Source organism: Ixodes scapularis, unplaced genomic scaffold (assembly GCF_016920785.2).
Source record: "Ixodes scapularis isolate PalLabHiFi unplaced genomic scaffold, ASM1692078v2 PGA_scaffold6__148_contigs__length_123643588, whole genome shotgun sequence".
NCBI lineage: Eukaryota > Metazoa > Arthropoda > Arachnida > Ixodida > Ixodidae > Ixodes > Ixodes scapularis.
This window is the reverse complement of record NW_024609881.1, coordinates 123,569,203-123,587,957: the sequence shown is the minus strand read 5'-3', so window position 1 is coordinate 123,587,957 and position 18,755 is coordinate 123,569,203. Positions and strand designations below refer to the sequence as shown.

Genomic DNA, 18,755 nt, shown 5'->3' with positions numbered 1-18,755 from the left:
GCTCTAGCAACGACGAGAGAAGGGGGGAAGGAGGAACTCCCCTCTTCCCGAGAATCCCTTTTGTGTGTCGCAGAAGTCGGTATTGTCCCCCTAGAAGATTATAGAAGATTAACCCGTCACTCAAAATTCGTACAAAAGCAGCTGCTTCGGTGGCTGGAACGACTAGGCCACCCTCACGACGTCAGCCTCGCCGTAGCTTTGCTCGTCCTGAGACGACCTACGTCACGATTGCGTTGGATGTCACGTGGTCTCCGCTGGGCCTTCTCCGAGCGCTTGCCAGAGTGGGCCGTTTATAACAAAAAATACATCCACCCAGGCTCAAAATACAAACGTGCGATTGTCATTTACGGATATTGTGGATCATATTCAACCCATTTTTGAACACGACGGGAATATTTCAAATTTCGTTGAAGTATCCCTTTAAAGGGGTACTCTGGCTATTGTTTTAACTACTCCAACTAAATAGATTTCCGAAATCACTGGTCTTTGCCTTTTCCGGTATGCTACTTAATATCGGGAAATTCAGAATAGTTGTTGAGAAATGGCTGAGTGAAAATGATGACAAACCCAATGTTCAGATATACCCGCGCTTTTGAGTGCCGCGAGGTCGGGGGAAGGCAGGTTTGCGGGTCGAGCGTGGAGTCTAAAAATGGACTATGCCAAGCATTTGTTTCGTGCTGCCGCATGGGCGCTACAGTGAGTTTCCGAAGCATTTATTAACACCCTGAAGCTGCTTGTAGTCAGTTGGGAACAAAGTCTACATTCCAAAAAGTGAACTCCTGCCTTCCGCTGACCTCACTTTTTCATTGTTACTCGTAGAGACTTTCACATCAATAAACACTGCGAGGACCAAAATTGTAAATTCACCAACTTTGTGAAAAAAAGTTTGGCAGTTAAGACTGATTATGTGTAGGAATGCCAAAGCATTCCTACACGCAGCGCATTCCTACAAGTAGTGCGCCACGTCTTCCTTTCGCACACGACGGTGACATCACGCCCCCCCACTGCACAGGCACGACGGCTTCCATGACGAAGCATTATGTTGCTGCGCTTCTCTTTGTTTTATTTCTGAGGCGTGTCCGCTTTGACCTTGAGCGCACCCGCCGGCTTCCATGACGAAGCATCTGCGTTGCTTTGGTTTTCTTTGAGTTTTATTGGAAATTTAGGTGCCGTTTCGCTCAGCCAATGGAAATTTAGCTGCCGCTTTTCGCTGCTACAGACAACGGCTTCGGTGCAAGAGACAATTAATGCATTAAAAATTTACTTTGGCCCGATATTTGGGTCACCCTTCCAGTGATGTTGGCGAGTTGAGCAAATTTTCAGGCGGGGACTACGAGGCTGCAAGGCTCAGTCAAGCCGGCAGGTGCGCCACAACAAAGCCCAGGTGTTTCCCGACGAGTCTCCGGAGGTCGTCCCAGATACCGAGCAGGATCTCAAAGTTCTCCCGGCAGGCCAGGACGCCCGACGGCAAAGCGAGCGCGTCTCCCAGCGTCTTGAGGACCTGCGTCACCCGGGCGAAGACCCGGCCGTCCAGCGGCGGGGACAGGAGGTTGCAGACGGACGCGAATCCCGCCAGCCAGTCGTAGTAGGCCTGGCTCCCGAAGTCGGGGAAGCTCGCAAAGTCCGCATCGCCACAGGACCCATCCGGGAGGGATGGGTCCTGCGCAAGGGCGATTTTGGGGGCCTCCGTCGCGTCGTCCAGGGACCGACGGAGGACATCTGTCACACCTCCCGGCACAGCCTCGAGTCTGTCAGCCACCGTCGTCGTGCTGTCTCCTTTTAGAGAATCGCCCGAGCACGCTTTCGTTCGGTCGAGGGAGTCGGCTTCCGGAAGCTTGCCGGCGGGTTGGGGTAATGCTGGTGGCTCGCCGGACGACGGAGGGCAGTCGTCGTCTGCAAGCTCGACGGACTGTCTCGGCAGCGGGAGGCCACGAGACGCCAGGTCGCGGGACGCCGAAAGTTCGTTGGTCGACTCGCCGGACATCCGCAGATTGTCGCCACTCGCGAGCTTTTCAGACGATATTTCTACCAACGGAGGACTACCGGGCTCCAGAAGTGCACCGACTGGCTCATCTGACGGTTGAACACCGTCCGTTAGTTCACTTAATGCGGAGAGGCGATTGAATTTTGGAATTTCAATGTTTGATTCATGGGGCAGGGCCAGACAATTTAAAGCTCGGATCTCGCCGGTTGTTTCGAGGGAGGTGGGATGACCATTTGAGACTTCGCCCCGAAGGAGCAGCGATGTGCCACGAGTCTCGAGTTCGGGCTGCCGTTCTTCTGACACCGAGGGTTTGCAGACTTCCCGAAGCCCGTTGTCCATTTCGTCCGACAGCACTGCTACTCCGCAAGACAAATCGAAGATGGCACTCGCGCAAACTCCTGACACTTCTTCGCTTTCCGTCGTAACCGCTTCTGGACCGCTCGGCACGACGGCCGTACCGTCGGTGGCTCTCCCGGTGCTCAACGTGCCGGGGCGTAGCTCCGAAACCGTCGAGTCGCCATGCATCCTGGTCACGTGACCCCTGAGCTTGGACGTCCTCTTAAAAGTGGTCCCACACATCGTGCAGACGTAGCACTGCATCGGGTCGTGCTCACGTTGGTGCCGGTTCCTGCTGGACCGGTCCGAAAAGGTTCGCTCGCAGACGGCACACCGGAACCGGCACTCCGTCGAGTGGACCAGCCGGTGCCGCTTGAGGTCCGAGCCCTGCAGGAACCCGCGGTTGCAGACTTGGCAGACAAAGCTCCGCTCGTGCGGATGGTCGTGCGTCGCGGAGTGTGCGCGGAGGTAGTCGGGGCGGGAGAACTCCCGGCCGCAGATGGCGCAGGGGTGGCGCGGCCGCGGCGCGTCCGGGTTGTGGGTGCGTAGGTGGCGCCACAGGCCCGTGTTCTGGCGGAACTGCCGGCCGCAGGTGGGGCACACGTAGAGCATCTTGTTCTCGTGACGAGCCTGGGCCCAGGGAGGAAGGGAGGAAGGGCGTGAGAATCCCTGCAAACTTTGATTCCGAGAAGCAGTCGGTGCCATGTACAAAATGGCGCTCTAAAGTATGAGACAACTCTAAGGTTGCACAAAAGCTCCAGGTTTTAAAGCATAGCCATAAAAACATATTTGGAGAGTGCATTCATTACGCGGGGTAAAATATTTGCATTTGCACATTTTGAGCACATGTCATTTTAGGTACCAATATGGCATGGCAGGGTACTGTGGCGCATCTCCACTGACAGAGGCGCACCCATGGCTGGTCGTGGGTGCGCCACAGTAACCATGCTCTATAAACTGCAAACCTTTTTTTAGGGCGCTTTTGGCGTGCCTTTTGCCGAAGAAAAAGCACCCTACGAAGCACACTCGACACGAAGAGCGACGCAACCATTCTTAGGCCTAACCCCTTTCGCGACATCACTGGGCGCGTTAAGTCCGTGCTCCGGAGCGCGAGAGTTTGGCGCTCCTTTCACTAAACGGACAGGAGTGCCACCGGAGACTGACACTCGAGCGCGCTCTTCGTGCACCGAGAATTTCTCGGAGCGCGAGTGACTTCTTCGCACTCCGTGACGTCACATAAACGAACAAGATGGCTGCGCTGGGATCCGGTCAAAATGGTCCCGGTCAAAATGGTCCCGGACAAAATGGTCCCGGACAAAATGGTCCCGGACAGAATGGTCCCAACTGCCATTCCGGACAAAATGGTCCCAGTGTGGCATTATTTATTTGCTGTTTGCAGGTTTTTTTTTTGTATTTTCTACTCTTGATGGATATTAGCAGCGGCTTGTAACTCTGTGCACAAAGTATGTGCAAGGGCTCCGTCCCTTGAACGACTTTTTGAGGGGTTGGGTCATATGAATACATTTTCGTATTAGGCCTTCGCTTCAGCAGCGTCGACTTCTTGTCTCTTAAGTGATCTATGTAATAAATACGCTCATAGTTGTGAAATCAATTATTGATTTCTTTAATATACAATGTTCAGACAGAGCGATGCTGTTTCTGAAAAATAGAACACGGTGGTACGACAGGTTCATTTAAAAAAACCACTTCAAGAACATGTAGTACGTGTATGATAATGATTTCCCCTCCGCATATCGTTTTGAAGCTTGGTAGCGCTAATTTGAAATCAGGTTCTGGCGATAGAAACATATTGATCACACACGTGGAATATATCGGTAGAAATCAAGAGCCTTTGAGAAATAGAGCTACATAGTATAGGAAGAAGGGATTTAAAATTTGTTTCAAATGATTATAATGAAAATGTTGATATTATCCTCGAATGTGTGTCAAAATAAAAGTACCAAACCATTTTGTCCTATTAACAGCGCTCAAAGTATTGATAAATTCACCTGGGACCATTTTGTCCGGGTTTGCACTTGGGACCTTTTTGTCCGGGACCATTTTGTCCTGGACCATTTTGACCGGGACCATTTTGTCCTACACCCGGCTGCGCTGCTGTTGAGACCGTCGAGACAAAAGGCGTAGCCAGACCGCTGCCCCTTTTCAGTTGATTAGTGCTTAATCCAGCAGGTAAAAGCGATTTGATTTGAATGCCAAGACAGCAATTAGCGTTCCGAAAAAGGTTTGTTCGTGTATCTCGCCGGAAAAAAATTCATCTATCCAATGGTAGCACGGCGATAGCACAGCGACAGAAAATTTGTCGAAATGAGGAAACATTCGGACCGCTGCCTCTTTTATAATGCTTAGCCCAACGAATAAAGATACTTCGATTGGAAAGCCGAAACATCAGTGAGCAATGAGGAAAAGGTTTGTTCGTGCATCTCGCCTGAAAACGAATTGATCTATCGAACAAGCGTGCCGATAGCTCAGCGACAGAAAGGTTGTGGTGAGAAGACAGTCGGATCGCTGCACTGTTTTAGAATGCTTAGCCCAGCCGCGGCGAATAAAGATACTTAGATTGGAAAGCCGAAACACCAGTTAGCATTCCGGCTAAGGTTTGTTCATGCATACTGCCTAAAAACAAATTGACGTGCTATCGAACGACAGTGTGCCGGTGTCGGCGTAGCTTCCATCTCGCTGCGACACGAAACCAACGGAACCAGGGAATCTCTGACAAATTTTAGGGATTCATGCGTCGACGAGCGAGTTGAAGAATGTTGTCGTTAAATCGGAACAGCATGCATGGTCAATAAATAGATTGGCCAAGGTAGCCTTCCACATAAGTGCACGAAGCGAGTCTTCAAACCTTTCAGGGATATTAAAACATTCGTAGAAACTTCATAACGTCGCCGTCTCTTTTGCTTTAGACTCTGCCGCTCCACACGGGCCTAATTATTTGTATTTGAAATATTTTCGGCTTCTGCCACCCGTAGGTATCTACGGTCGGAACTTGGAAGGAGCTCGTGTGGCCCGTCGATAGTTTCTGGCCGTGTTCCAAAACTTATTCGATCTAACTCTAGGGTAAAGGTGGTTATCGAAAACCTACCCGCATCCAGCGTTTTTCTATTTTTTTGTCACGTGACATAATCCGCCAGGGTAACTCGGATCCTTTCGAGCAGGTTTGGAACGCAGCGTCGGTGTGTCGCACTCCTGCGCGCTATACGTCGTTTAGTTGCTGCGCTCGGAGCATGAAACTCGGAGCGTCGGAGTAGAAGTAAAGGAGCGCCGACTTAACCAACACCACCCAGACAGAAGGCCTCCACACGCGTCATCGTAGTCAGATCGATCGAGGCGAGAGATTGGGCACGAGTGCTGCGTCAGTGTTCGGCTGCGGCTCGTGGCCAATCAGCGCGTCGAAGGTCGGGCTCGGGTCCAATAGCCGACCGAGCGCGACCCGACTGTGATGACGTTTCATAGAGGAAGAGGAAACCATGCGGAGGCCTTCTGTCTAGGTGGTGTTGACTTAACGCGCGCAATGTCCAAAAGCGGACCACAGACGACGGCGTGTTTGTTGATGGACGAAGCACATCCAGGGCTGGGCAATTCCTAGACCCCAGCGTCGCTAGGCGTGCGCTACACGCGGTTTCACGGTTGATCACTTCCGCAACCACGCAACTGCAGCCATTACGAGAGCGGCTTGGCTTGTCTTGACTTGGCCTGGCTGCTTAGCGACAAAAGAAAATTAATTTCAAGACTCGAGGAGCCGAAAGTTCAAAGCGCATTCATTACACGAAAAAAAGTAAAAAGTTTAAATATTGATGCCCATTGTGGGGTTCATTATGCGAGTAAATACGGTATTTTGCTGCTCGTTCCCAATTTTCACCGAGAGAGGGTTCTCCCTGGAAAGAACATTTGACATCTGCATGCACGCGAAAAGGTGGCATGGCCTTTTCGTTTGCTAGCTGACAAATAAATTCCTAAAAGTGACGACTTCTCTATCGTTTTTGATGATGAGCCCTACCATCTCTCTGATGACTCATTGTTTTTTAATAGTGAAAGCAACACCTGGAGGCTGAGTGAATGTTTCCTTTCTTTTCTGTGAAAATCGCCTATTTTAAGAATTTTCTGCAGTGTTTTATGAAAAACAACTTTGTATGCAATAGGTTGTCTTCGAGGAACCGATCGCTCCTTATAGTTGCTGACAGGCTAAGAGTCTCGGCACACAAAATGCCGTAGAGAAGGCGACCTCTCCGCTAAAGTGGAAAGAGAGCTCCCCCTGATCTTTTAGCCTGTCGCCCACCACAGACAAGCAGGCGACTGGCAGCCGCCATGTCTCTGCTCGTGCAGACGAGCCCGTGCGAGCGCAGGCTCGCCAAAGCTAGTTTCGCACGCAAGCTGCACGTGCTTGCAGGCATGAGGCACCAGTCGCCCTCGCACTTGTCCGTACGTCCCATGCATTAAAGGACTTTTGAGATAGAGATTGCTGCCAGATTTCTAGCCTGCCGTCATCACTGCGGCCTCTATCTATTCACTTACTTACACGAGCAACCCGCAGCACCGAAGCATCATGGCGGGTACGGCCCAGGATTCATAACGAAAAACTCGTTTGTGGAACCTCACCGGGTGATAAATCGGTAAAAGCACTTCCGATCGTGTGGGGAAAAAAAACGTTTCTCACAGTAGGTGCGACAGGATATCTGTTTGATTTTCATTAAGTCGGGCAAAAGGAAGCAAGGACGCTGGGTGGCGATTCGCCAATTACCGCCGTGGTTTTCGTTCCGTACCTGGTGTTCGGCCAGTGCCAGGCGACTGGAAAATGTGCGCCGACAACTGGAGCACTGCAGCGGGCATGGCCGAGAAGCTCCACCTAAGCGGAAGAGAAGACGGGCCAAATGTTTCCTCTAGCTTGGATGAAAAACGTCGACTGGTGCATTTAGCGTCCCATTCTGCCATTCTGCCCAAGTGACAACGAATGACGTCGCAAAGGCCGGAGTGTCACGTTGTCAGATGTCCCGACATGGCAATACCGGCAAAAAGTAGGGGTGAATGCGGAGTATCAGAGGCCCGCAGGTGCAGTCTTTGAGGGTGCTTGGGGCTGGAGCTCCATGCGCTAACTACGAGCAACTGCCAAGCAGCACGTCTTTGGAAGACACATCCTCGTTCATTTATTACCGAGGAAGAAGAGACTATAATTCACGACGTAATAGAACAAGCAATTTTGCAACTTTCATCGTAACGAATGGCGCAATTCTGCCGAAAAACACTTAACTCCCGTGGCCTTTTTGCCCCAAAATATTTTTACACTTAGAGCGTCTAGATTCTTTTTACTTTGTACTAAAAACGAGTTTATTTGTGCGAGCTCGATACTTTGCGTCTTTATGAAAAGTGTGAATTTTGGCAATATTTCGTGGGAACAAAATCTCGCAAGTAGGACTGGTCAGAGCCGTTTATACTGAGCGAGGTGGGGCCAATGGGTGCAGCTTGTTGCCTGCTAAAACAAGCGGATTTCGCGATAACACAAAATGGCGTTGCTGGTTTGTCTCGTTTATTCCTCAGAAATCGCATAGAGTTCCTAGGAGTCAGAGCCACAAAATGGCAGGCAGAAGTAGTCCTCTCCTGGTTGTCAGACAACGCCGCTGTGATTGTCGGGCTGTCAAAATCTCCTCAAGAAGTCCAAACTCTCTCAGTGTAAACGGCCATGTATTTGTAACTATGGAGACGGTATATTTGCACAATGCTATGTTCGACACATTTTTCGAGTCACGAATTACGCTAAAATTTGCTTTTCCCGTAACTTAAGTTATTTACAGCCGTTAAAAATATTTGCGAGAATTGGCTCACTCCTCGAAAAACCATGCAATTAAGTATCTCGAAACAGATCTATACTCTGTTTCATAGTTAGTGTGCCACACTGTCAAAGCTAGTGGCGCGAGCGTGCGGCTTCATCTATGGTTTTGTTTGCGCGAGAACGCGTGCAAACGATCAACGAGATCAAGCCCCATGCTCGCGCCAAAAGCTTTGAGAGCGCTGCACACTAAGTATGAAACAGAGGATAGCAGGCACCAATCTCTCAACGTACAAATTGTGAGCGCCAAGAATTCCCATGGGGAGTCCCGTTGCGAAACAACCCCGGAGCTGGCCATGCATGCGACCACGTTCCGAGATATACGTGGGTGTGGACGGTGTTGCCAGGTAAAGTCCTCTCCTCGGTTGCAAGCGGCGCCATCCGACGACTCTTGAAACATGGCAGCCCGTTGCAGGCCTGGGTTCCCACGCTTCTCTACAGGAGCTTGTTTTTAAAGTCGATTTCTGGCTGTGCAACGTCACCTAGAGCGATACTGCTGTGCACGTCGCTTAGACGCATCTTTGGCATTCACCCTAGCCTCAATTGCGGCAAGAACAGTTTTACGTCCAAGCGAAGAGATTTTCGGCACGACAATCGAGGCACCAATATCGCAGAAAACACGCCGAGCAGAAAACGTGCGTGAAAAGGCGCCCGGCAACGGGACACTCATTTTGTTTTTGTCTCTCTTCCTCGGTCGGGCCATTTGGCCCGTGGAGACGCCGTCCGAAGAGGCCACTGGGGCACCAATAGGACTTCATCCGGCCGATCGCGTCGGGGCGTTTGCCACGCCGTGTGTCCACACACCCGTTTATATCTCGCACCGTGCACGCAATCAACGGCGCACCTACCGAGGTGGGCAAACTGGTGCCTGGTCCTCTTCAGCCCAGAGTCAAACGTCTGTCCGCACGTCTCGCAGGGAAACCTCTCGGCGCCCCTTCTGGACGGACCTGATGCTCCACTCCCCGCCCCTTCGCCTGGACGGGGAACAAAGGCCATCGTGATAATGCAATTAATGCAAAGGTGCGAGCGAGCTGGACGAGAATGACAAAAATAATCCCCGGAGAAGGGGAACGAGGGGGTCAAAGGACAAACACGACCGGCAACACGTGTTGCCGGTCGCCACAGCTGTATCCACCGACTTTCACTGGCACACGAATGGAAGGACGACTGCAGTGGCTAAACCCTACAAGCCCTATCCACCAGTCATGACTAACTAGTGCCATATTAAAGTTAGTAGCGCGTATACGTAGTCACGAACCAAGAAAACAATCGGTGACTAAGCAGCGACTAGTTACAGGGTGTTCACGAGCACGAATCGAGCGGGTGACTGATTATCTAGCCAAAAGTAAAGAAAACAGAAAACACCATTTGCTTTATTACCTAAGCATCAAGGAGAGCGCAGGGATTGGTGTTCCAAGCGCCACTCGCGCTCGCCTTCCCCGTACAAGAGATTCGAAGTAAAAAACCAAAATAAAGCAATTTCAAATGCACGTGCCAGATGCCATTTGTTTTAGATATTTGCTTTAGAAAAGTTACTACTGCCGAGGCGAGCTCGTGCGGCGCGTGGAACACCAATCCCTGCATTCTCCTTGATGCTTGGGTAATACAGCAATAGGTCTATTGACATAAAAAGATAGGTCATGCATGAGCATTACTTCAACGCCACTGCGTAAATGGGAATATTATCGTACAAAAACTGATATATCGATGTTTATTACCAAAAATAAAATGTTACATTAATGAGAAGCTGACTGCCTGGGAGACAGTTTTTTGAAGGAAATAAAAAGAAACTAGAGAGAGAAAACATGGAAGCTGCACTGCCAGACCAAATACGCAAATATGAAAGTCGCCGAAAATGCTGGCGCTCTTGTCATCCAGCGCCTTGCTGAGACTGCTTTAGCGCCATCTCTGAACACGTCTATTCCCACAATATTTGTTGCTCCGATTCTTTCTGGATCTGTGTCCCGGGGTTCCGAGACAATGAGTGCTGAATAAGTGCCAGTGGTCATCGGCGATACGAGTCGGACAAAACGCTGAGCCGCTAGCCGCCCGATAACACCGGCTAAACTAGCTGTAACCCCACTAAGATTTTTTTATCGCCCTCCGAGTCACTCGAGGTGACTAAGCCCCGAGTGACACGGTCCGTGAATATTGGGTGCTTGCTCAGCTGCGATCACCGCCTGCCACGTAATCATTTTAATCGACGACCTAGTTGGCAGTTAAACAGGTGCTAGTCACGTCTGGTGAACACGGCCGTAAGTGTCGGACACCAGACCGCACTGAGGCCGCCCCAAACCAATCGTTGGGCGCTTCAAAGGCGAGTCGTCCACGGCAAGGTCGGCAGAGTGAAACTCTGGCACCTCCACGTGCTCGTATCTCACATTATTTATGTTTGCTGCCTCGTACCCATGGGTCTGTGAGCTTGGCTCAAACTCCATCAAACTCACTTAGGAGGTTCAAAAGAATCGCTGAGAGTGGAAAGTTAGAAATTATATCGCGTCTTAGCGCAACAAACTCTCCAAAGTATGAAAACGAGGCAAGTTTGTGCGTGTGGAAAACCAACGGCTTCTCTGACGGATGAAGATGCCGTAACGAGGCCAGCCGAAGAGATCGGTACGTCGCCCGGGCGCTCCACCGGAAACGACAGTCCACGTTGTTGTCTCCGTAGGTTTAGTCCTCAACTTAGCCACTGGGGCACAACGATCCGATTCTCTTCCCGACGGCCCCGGGGCAGTGAACGGAAAGCAGCTCGGTTGGCCGCCAGACTCCCATCGTCCCCAAACTGACGCTACGTGCTCGCCAGACCAATGGACCACTTCCTTTCGTCACCCACTCTCTGCTCCAAGGGCAGGAGAGTGATCACGGGGCAGCAGACAGACGCACGACTGGTCCATTGAGCAGGTGCTTACGCACGGACGCGCGCAATCTCACGGTCAGTTAGGTGGTGCCCTGCGAGTGCTATTGCAATTCAAAACGAGGCTTGGCACGTCAAAAAACCTGACGCGTGTTCTCTAAACACTGGCGACGCTACATAAGCAGAGGGGAAAGTTTCATTGCGGCACCGACTTCTGCGATATCATCACGCGTGTACCTGTCGGCGAGCAGACGCGGATAGGTGGCGCCATTGTCATGTCTCGTGATCTGCATCTTTTAGCACACTCGCACGAGCCATCTCCTTGTCAACGTCACTCCATTCGTCGCTGTGTGGACTCCCACGGTGTACACCTTATAAATCTGCACAAAATAAAAGCGTGGAGCATGGAGGTACACGATGAAAGACATGTGCACGGTTTTATTTTATGTACATGCCTACACGATTGTTTAAAGGGATACTTCAACAATATTTGAAATATTCCCGTCGTGTTCAAAAATAGGTTGAATACGATCCACAATATCCGTAAATGACAATTGCACGTTTGTATTTTGAGCCTGGTGGCTGTATTTTTCGTTATAAACGGCCCACTTTGGCAAGCGCTCAGAGAAGGCCCAGCGGAGACCACGTGACATCCAACGCAATCGTGACGTAGGTCGTCTCAGGACGAGCAATGCTACGGCGAGGCTGACGTCGAGAGGATGGCCCAGTCGCTCCAGCCACCGAAGCGGCTGCTTTTGTACGAATTTTGAGTGACGGGTTAATCTTCTATAATCTTGTGGGGGGACAATAGCGACTTCTGCGACACACAAAAGGCATTCTCAAGAAGAGAGGAGTTCCTCCTGCCCCTCTTCTCTCGTCATGGCCGGAGGCGAGACACCCTCCGTCACTAGCTGTCAAGGTTTTTAGACGAGCATTACAAACGAGGCGTTAGCGACATCCACCAGGTGCTCTTTGCTAATCGTTTAATTCGTTTTAAAATTCCTTTTCGAGACTTTTTTAACAAGATATTGGTATGTTCGATATGATGCTGCTCGTTTGAACACAAATAGACCAAAAAATGAGCGCCGAAATTTCGTTGTAGTATCCCTTTAAGTCGCCGGCTTTACAAACTATAGCAGTAAATTTGGAGCTCTGTGGCAGGGCCACCTTATTGTAAGCAGCGTCTTTTTGAATACTGTGGCGCCATCTAGCGAGCATCAGATTCCGCGGCCATGCCGAGTGGTTAGAAACGTTGGCGAAAGTGCCCTTCGAGACGCCGCTCCCGCGTTGGGCATGCTAGTTGAGTGTCCCAAAGTGCTGGGTATTTGACTTGGGGCGCGTCTTGTCTACTTATGTGCCACGGACAGCGTTTTTCAACTCATTCGGAACATTTTTTTCCCCGCATTATGGCATGTGTCAGTGTGGCGATGCCGAGAAGAACACTGAACACGTCACCGATTGAAATCGGAGAATACTCAAAACATTTTTTAAGTTAACAGCGATTGAATTTTTCTTCAGGTTTTTTGTCGTTTTAGATGCAGTACATTGAAAATATGTTGGCAATCCGTGTCGTCCACAACAATGAAATATAATATGAACAATAAACTTTAGTTGAGTGCATTGGTGATAAAGTTAAGTACAAGAGAGTATAAAACATAAAGGATGGACAAGTGCGTTATTTTGTTTGTCCTTTGAGTTTAATTCTTTTTTGTATTTAATTTTAAAACAGATGCGCGATAAAAGAGAATTGCAGGGAATGATCGACAGCAGCTCCCTCCAGCTTGCAGATGTTTAGAAAAGTTGGAATTGAGGATTTTGTGTCGACCAGCGTGCCCTTTGTCTAGAACTGAAAACAGCGAAGTTGAGATGGGCCTATTGCCAAAGCGAGTCGATCAATGATTCAGCAATTCGAAATCAATGCATCAGCATGTTTCAGCAATACAAATTGAAGTCTTCTTTTCAGCTACGTTATGTACCAATTTGCAAAATATGAAGACGCGCTGCGACGGTTAACGTTAGGTCACGACTCTCTGCTATCGCGTCGGAGATTGTGATTAAGAAACTCTGATAGAACTAACTTTTCAATAATTCCCAGTCATACCCGCAGGGGAAACGAGCCTTCAACTAAGCATTGTAGATGATAAGATTGAGTTAACGTTACCAAAGCAAGATAGGAGCATTAAGATCAACTAAGTTACTAATAGTTACAAGCTGAAACAGCGATTCTCACGAGAAAACTTGCACCTACCTTGCAAACACTGCCCATGTTCATCGACGGTATACAGTGGTAGGTTTGGTGCACTCTATATTCGCGAAATGTTCCGAGCACACTCAAGAGGATGGCGTTGGGGTAAATTATCTCCTTTTACTGACGCAACCTTCTGCACCGGAGGTTTTGTCATTTGAAGGGCAAAGGCGCTTGAAGACATTGCAGCCAGCTGCCTTGTCGGATCCCGTGCGCAATACAGACGTCCTCCGACAATATTCTGTGCTTTTGGTCGTTATTCGTGCTGCCTATTACCGGACAACGATGTCCCAATGACCAAGGGATCGCCGTCAATGATTCCACTAGCTCTAATTACATCTGGAAGTAGAATAAAATAGAGGAAACCGCGAAGAAAACAACCGAACTTGGAGTAACGCACGCGCCCAAGGCGTTCATCGAGGTCTTTTGCCCGTTCCTAACCGCTCGGTGAGAAGGAAAGCACTGGCAGCCCTTTACTCGCTCACACAGTTTCCAGACAAGCCCGCAGTTTGCCCACACCAGGTGTGGGCAGTGTGCGAGCGCAGAAACCAGATTCGCACGAGGTGAAGCTTCTGCCCATGCGCCATGGCAACAACAGCGCCACCGAAAAACATCAGAACAGAGGCGTGACGTCACATTTGGTCTTGCCAACACGCAGTGCCCACACCTGGTGCGGGCAAATGGGGGCTTTTTTGGAAACAGCAGCGTGTCGGTCTTTTAAACCGACACGCTGTTTACCCTTTCAGAAAGGGTGGACTGACGTCACGTGCAAGCCACGTATAGGCGACCGGCAATGCAGTTTGGCACTACACGTTGCGCCATCTAGAGGCTGCAAAATAAAAAAGTGGGTAGGCCAGGACGACGCGGGTCGCGGGGACTGCGGCCGGGCGCATTTAGAAACCACGCGTAAATGTGGCATTTTGGATCGACGCGAGCTTTTTTGAGACCGTTTTTCGTAAAAGCAAGTTCAAACTTCGTGTCTCTATGATCTCACCGGGTTCCTGTGACATCTCACCTACTCCTAGAGTTCCCCAAAAAAATAAACGTCGCTACTGCTACGTAGAAGAATGTCACAGTGGCAAAGGTGACTCGAGCGTCAAACTTTAAATCTTCGCTTCAAGATCTTGGGAAGTGACACGGCGACAGGAGTGGATTGCTGCAGTGCGACGCATCAAGTAAGGGAATTTTACAGAAATTGTTCGAGTGAACAAAAATATATGTACTGGCTTGGAAAGTAATCTGAAAAACTAGTTTTGCAGACTTCATGGCAAAATAACATATTTATACAAGTTGTATTACGAGTCATTTAGACAGCCACACAGGGAAATATGGTAGGAACAATTTAGGCCGATTGTTGGCTTCGCTGTGACGTCGAGAATCGGGCAACCAAGTCTTCAAGCGAGAGGCCCGTCGTCTCGTTTCGGCACTCATAATGCCGTTTGGCACGCGCGGTCATGACCAAAACCTCCCAAACCTGCGAGTTTTCAAATACTGGATTTTTGTAGCACTAAATCTTGTTTCAGCAACCAAATTTAATGCCGAGTCTGGTAACAAATGTGACGGCGTGCAGAAAACAGGATGCTAAAGTTTTTCTTTAGAAAAAGCTCCGTGCAAAGCATAAATATCCTTTTTACACAAACACTTTGTTGCCTGTTGCCTTTTTACACCAGGCTTGTGTACTGCTAAAGAGCATGCAGAGTTTGATTCTAATTAGCCACATTTTATTTTAGTGTGTGGGGGCGTCGGGAGAAGAGGACGGTTGAACGAGGCACGAGCGGGGGCCAGCCGGCGAGGAAAGAGGAAGAGCGTGCTGCACGAGGGCCGGGCAGGAACGACAGAGCCGTTCTGGCTGGTCTGGCCCATGGCGATCCCCGGGAACATTCCGCCAACGAGGTTCGGATAGGGACCGGCGGAAACGGCGAGCCCTGGCCATACCGGCCTGGGCCATGGCGATCCCGGGGTGGCTCCGCAGCGAGGCCCTGGCTGTGATAGCCCCGAACAGCTAGCCTACGCAGCACTGGCGCACGGGAAGGACGATCCGCAGGTCTGGACACGGACTCCGAGTGCGAGCTCTGAACGACGGGCGACAACTAGGGTTGGCGGGTCCGGAATGCTGGCTCTCGAAGACGGGCAGCCGAGGAATACAGTAAACCGATTCACTGCCTTCTCGTTGTGTTGTGTCACTTTCTGGGAGACTAGCGAAGCACAGACCGATCGGGCGGCAATTATTATAGAGCGACCCTACAAGTGGTGAAGACAACTCCAACTGGTGTCCAAATGACAACTGTAGAATATGGAATTAAAAACAGCGCGGAAAGACGAGGACCAGACAAGGAAGTGACACGGACGTAGCGCTTTTCCGAAGTATGTACCAACTCGCCCAAGCCCAGGGTGTAAGATAGACAGGTGGGGAAACGGCCCATAAAGCCTACCGCAGCGCCGTGACCGGATTGTGTACTCGTCTGCTAGCGGGTACCCCCCCCTTGCTACAGATGGCGCTGCGGCGAGAGGAAAAAAATTGGAGTCGAATTTGCATGGAACTTTATGGGAGAGTGTGCAAAATAAACCGAGAGGACGACATTCCTTTATTGAAAATCCGCGAGAAATTACCTCCGTCAGTTTAGCCGGTCGCCACCGGTCGCCCACCCGGAGTGAGGGTTCGCGGTGCTCCACATAGATGGCGCCACAGAAAAAGAGAAATTAGAGGGGGACACAATCCGGTCGCTCATTTGGCTCTCGTTTCCCCACCTGTCTATCTTACACCCTGCCCAAGCCTGAACTTTAGCATCGTTCATTTGTAGAATATGCTCTAAACACTTGGACCTGTCAAGGCTGCCGATGGTCTTAAAAAGGACCAGGGACACGGCGCGCACGTGTAGACGCGGACAATCGGGGTCGCCGCCGCTCGTCACGGGCCGACGGGCAGACTGGCCGCCCCATTAACACACCTGCCTCCACTTGTGGCGCTGAATGCAGCCCTCTCGTGGCGCCGCCATTGCCGGCTGGCTCTACGAGGGGCAGCCCAACTCACTCGACTTGCGGCCCACGTTGGCGCGTTTACAGCGACGTCGGGAATCTGCTCTGTTCCGCTGGCGACCCGCCGACGCTTCGTCTCCGGGATGGTTCTCGCCACTCGGCCGCAGCTCGTAGTGTCTGAGGGCACAAAGACAAAGGCAAAACTCGCTCCAATGTTCATCGTGCTGCAAAATGTTAACGCATTACCTGTAGCGTGTAGGCAAGGCAGTTCTGCGAGCTGTAATGATGGGAGACAGATTTACAATTTATAAACAAGTAATAATAATAATAATAATATTTATTCGCCAAGAATGTTATCCTGGGTGGCGTGCTATGGCTGTGCAGGAAGGTAAACAAACACACGCACAAAGATAGAACGGCAAGTTAGTCGTTGCTGTTAATGCGATAATAATAATAATAATAATAAATCTTTATTAGCACAAAGAGCGAACTGTGTCCTGGAGGGCGTGCGAGGCGAAGCAGAAAGCCCGTACGCGAGAGCGTCTGCTGGTCAACCCCCCAGGAAACAACGACCGCCTTTGGGTTGCACGACTTTTTTCACGCGAAAAGTGATCCAGCGAAAGAGCAATATTTTGTCGACCTTTGAAATTCTGGAGCAATATAAACTCCGCAATACCGAGATGCCCATACGGCGTGAAAGTACGGAAGGGCATACGACGCTTACTTGGAGCAGTCGCCATGTTGTGTACGGTGGTGCATAATGTTGACCGTGCAAAGTGCACACACGGAATCCGCCAAACTTTTAAAATTTATGCTTTGGAAAAAGGCGACCCGGGCCTTCTAGATTTCTCAGAATAATTTCTCAGAATTTTAAACGAATCAGGGCGGTAAGCGTCACCAAAACATGGAAGTGTTCTTCTAGCAGCCGGCTGCGACATTTACACCGTTTACACTCTGAGATAGGTTATTAATCCAATCCAATCCAATCTAAATTATAAAATTCAAATGTACTTCGACCGCTTCGACGGCGAAAACGCTTACGACGTCGTGGAACGGGCTTGCGGTACTCCGACGTTGCCGAGGGCGATCGTGTGGCAATCTGCCCGGCCACCGTGATTTTCAGCTCGGGTCAGTGGGTCCGTTGCGCGGTGCTGGCACGCAGTCTGTTGCGCCCAGATTCTGAAAATCCTGAAATGGCGGAGACCGTGTCGCTTCCTGCCTTATGTCTGCTGTGTCCCGAAAGGGGACACTGTGTCCCGAAAGGGGACACTGTGTCCCGAAAGGGGACACGGGAGCGACAAGGGCCGATTCGTGGACTAAATGTTCTCTGGCTAACAGTGTGCTTTCTACGTGAAGTAATGTGGAGAGTTGAGCTAGTTGGGATGTCGATAGGGTGACCATACCCCTCAGTGTAGAACACGGACATCAAAAAGAGGGGGAGAGAGAGAAGTGGCTCTGCTACTATTCAGTTCACCGTGGAAACGCGCTTCCCTGGGGCATTTCCTCAAATAGTTGAGTACACGAGCAATTTTCTCACTTATTCTGCAAAACCTAAGCATGCCACATTCAGTAATACAGAAAAATGCCCGGTAAACACGTCTGTTGCAAACAAAGCTTATTGACAAGTGGAGAAGCTAGAAAGCATACTCTACTGGAAATAACATTTTTATACAATGCTTACTCTAATTGCGTGGCCATAAGGGTAGAAAACGGGACACTCATGTTTGAGAGGTGATGCCAAAGAAAAATGGTGAGTCATTGAGCACATTGTTCCGGGCAAGTGGCTTTTGTCGCCAGTACTGTTTTATTCTTGCCAAACTACGGGAGATAACATTTTCAAAGTGTGATTGTTTTTATAAAATTATGTCTCTAAGGGATGAACATTATTTCGCTTCCGTTCGCTTAGTGCTAATTTCGCAACTGCATGTTCCCTCAGAAACTGGGCATTAGGCACCTTTTCCGAGGCAAAATGACATAAAATGAAGCGCTAAAACCCTCGCCCAAAACCGAATGTATAGGGTCACCGTAACTCTAATACACTGTCACAAGTTTGCAAATTTCATATTGCTTCCACTTGTTAGGTACCGATTTTGCGACCAAGTTCCCACAAAAATGGGACAAGGGACGGCTGGTACAAACCTCTAAAAGGGAAATGTCCTGGCTAGAATGGGACGCCTGGTCACCCTATATATCGGGGGTGGCCAAGCTGCGGCTTGCGAGCCGCATGCGGCTCTTCGCGTGGTAAAGTGCAGCTTGCGGCTCCCTCTCCTAGTCACCCCCCCCCCCCACACACACACACATTCCCCCGCCTCCCTCCTGGTCATACGAGCATTTCCCCAAAAAGAAAAATGGAACGCGTTTAAAAATCGAAAGACAGGTTGCTGTTTGGTAGTCTTGTGCTACTGCTACCTTACGTACAATTCTACTGCTTTTGACTCTGAGAGATTGAAAGTAGTTAGAGTTTCGTTTGTTACTCTAGACCAGTGGTTCTCAACCATTGGTGTTTCGCGGACCC

General features: G+C 50.1%; 1 protein-coding gene across 6 annotated transcripts; it reads right to left on the bottom strand.

Moving 5' to 3' along the window:
* Positions 1–1,244: 1,244 nt before the first annotated feature.
* On the bottom strand, positions 1,245–17,131 carry LOC120843938 (zinc finger protein 358-like). Of its 6 annotated transcripts, none has more exons than XM_040215442.3 (6): positions 16,965–17,020; positions 16,487–16,517; positions 16,296–16,417; positions 9,014–9,139; positions 7,105–7,187; positions 1,245–2,950 (listed from the first exon to the last, which is right to left on the bottom strand). In XM_040215442.3, exons 1-6 carry the CDS (start codon positions 16,978–16,980, stop codon positions 1,352–1,354), a joined length of 1,977 nt encoding a protein of 658 aa, XP_040071376.3. In that variant the 5' UTR covers positions 16,981–17,020; the 3' UTR covers positions 1,245–1,351. The 6 variants fall into 6 exon arrangements, with proteins under 6 accessions (XP_040071376.3, XP_042150418.1, XP_042150421.1 ...); XM_042294484.1 differs by lacking the exon at positions 16,965–17,020 and adding an exon at positions 16,881–16,958; XM_042294487.1 differs by lacking the exon at positions 16,965–17,020 and adding an exon at positions 16,709–16,784.
* Between the last annotated feature and the right edge of the window lie 1,624 nt (positions 17,132–18,755).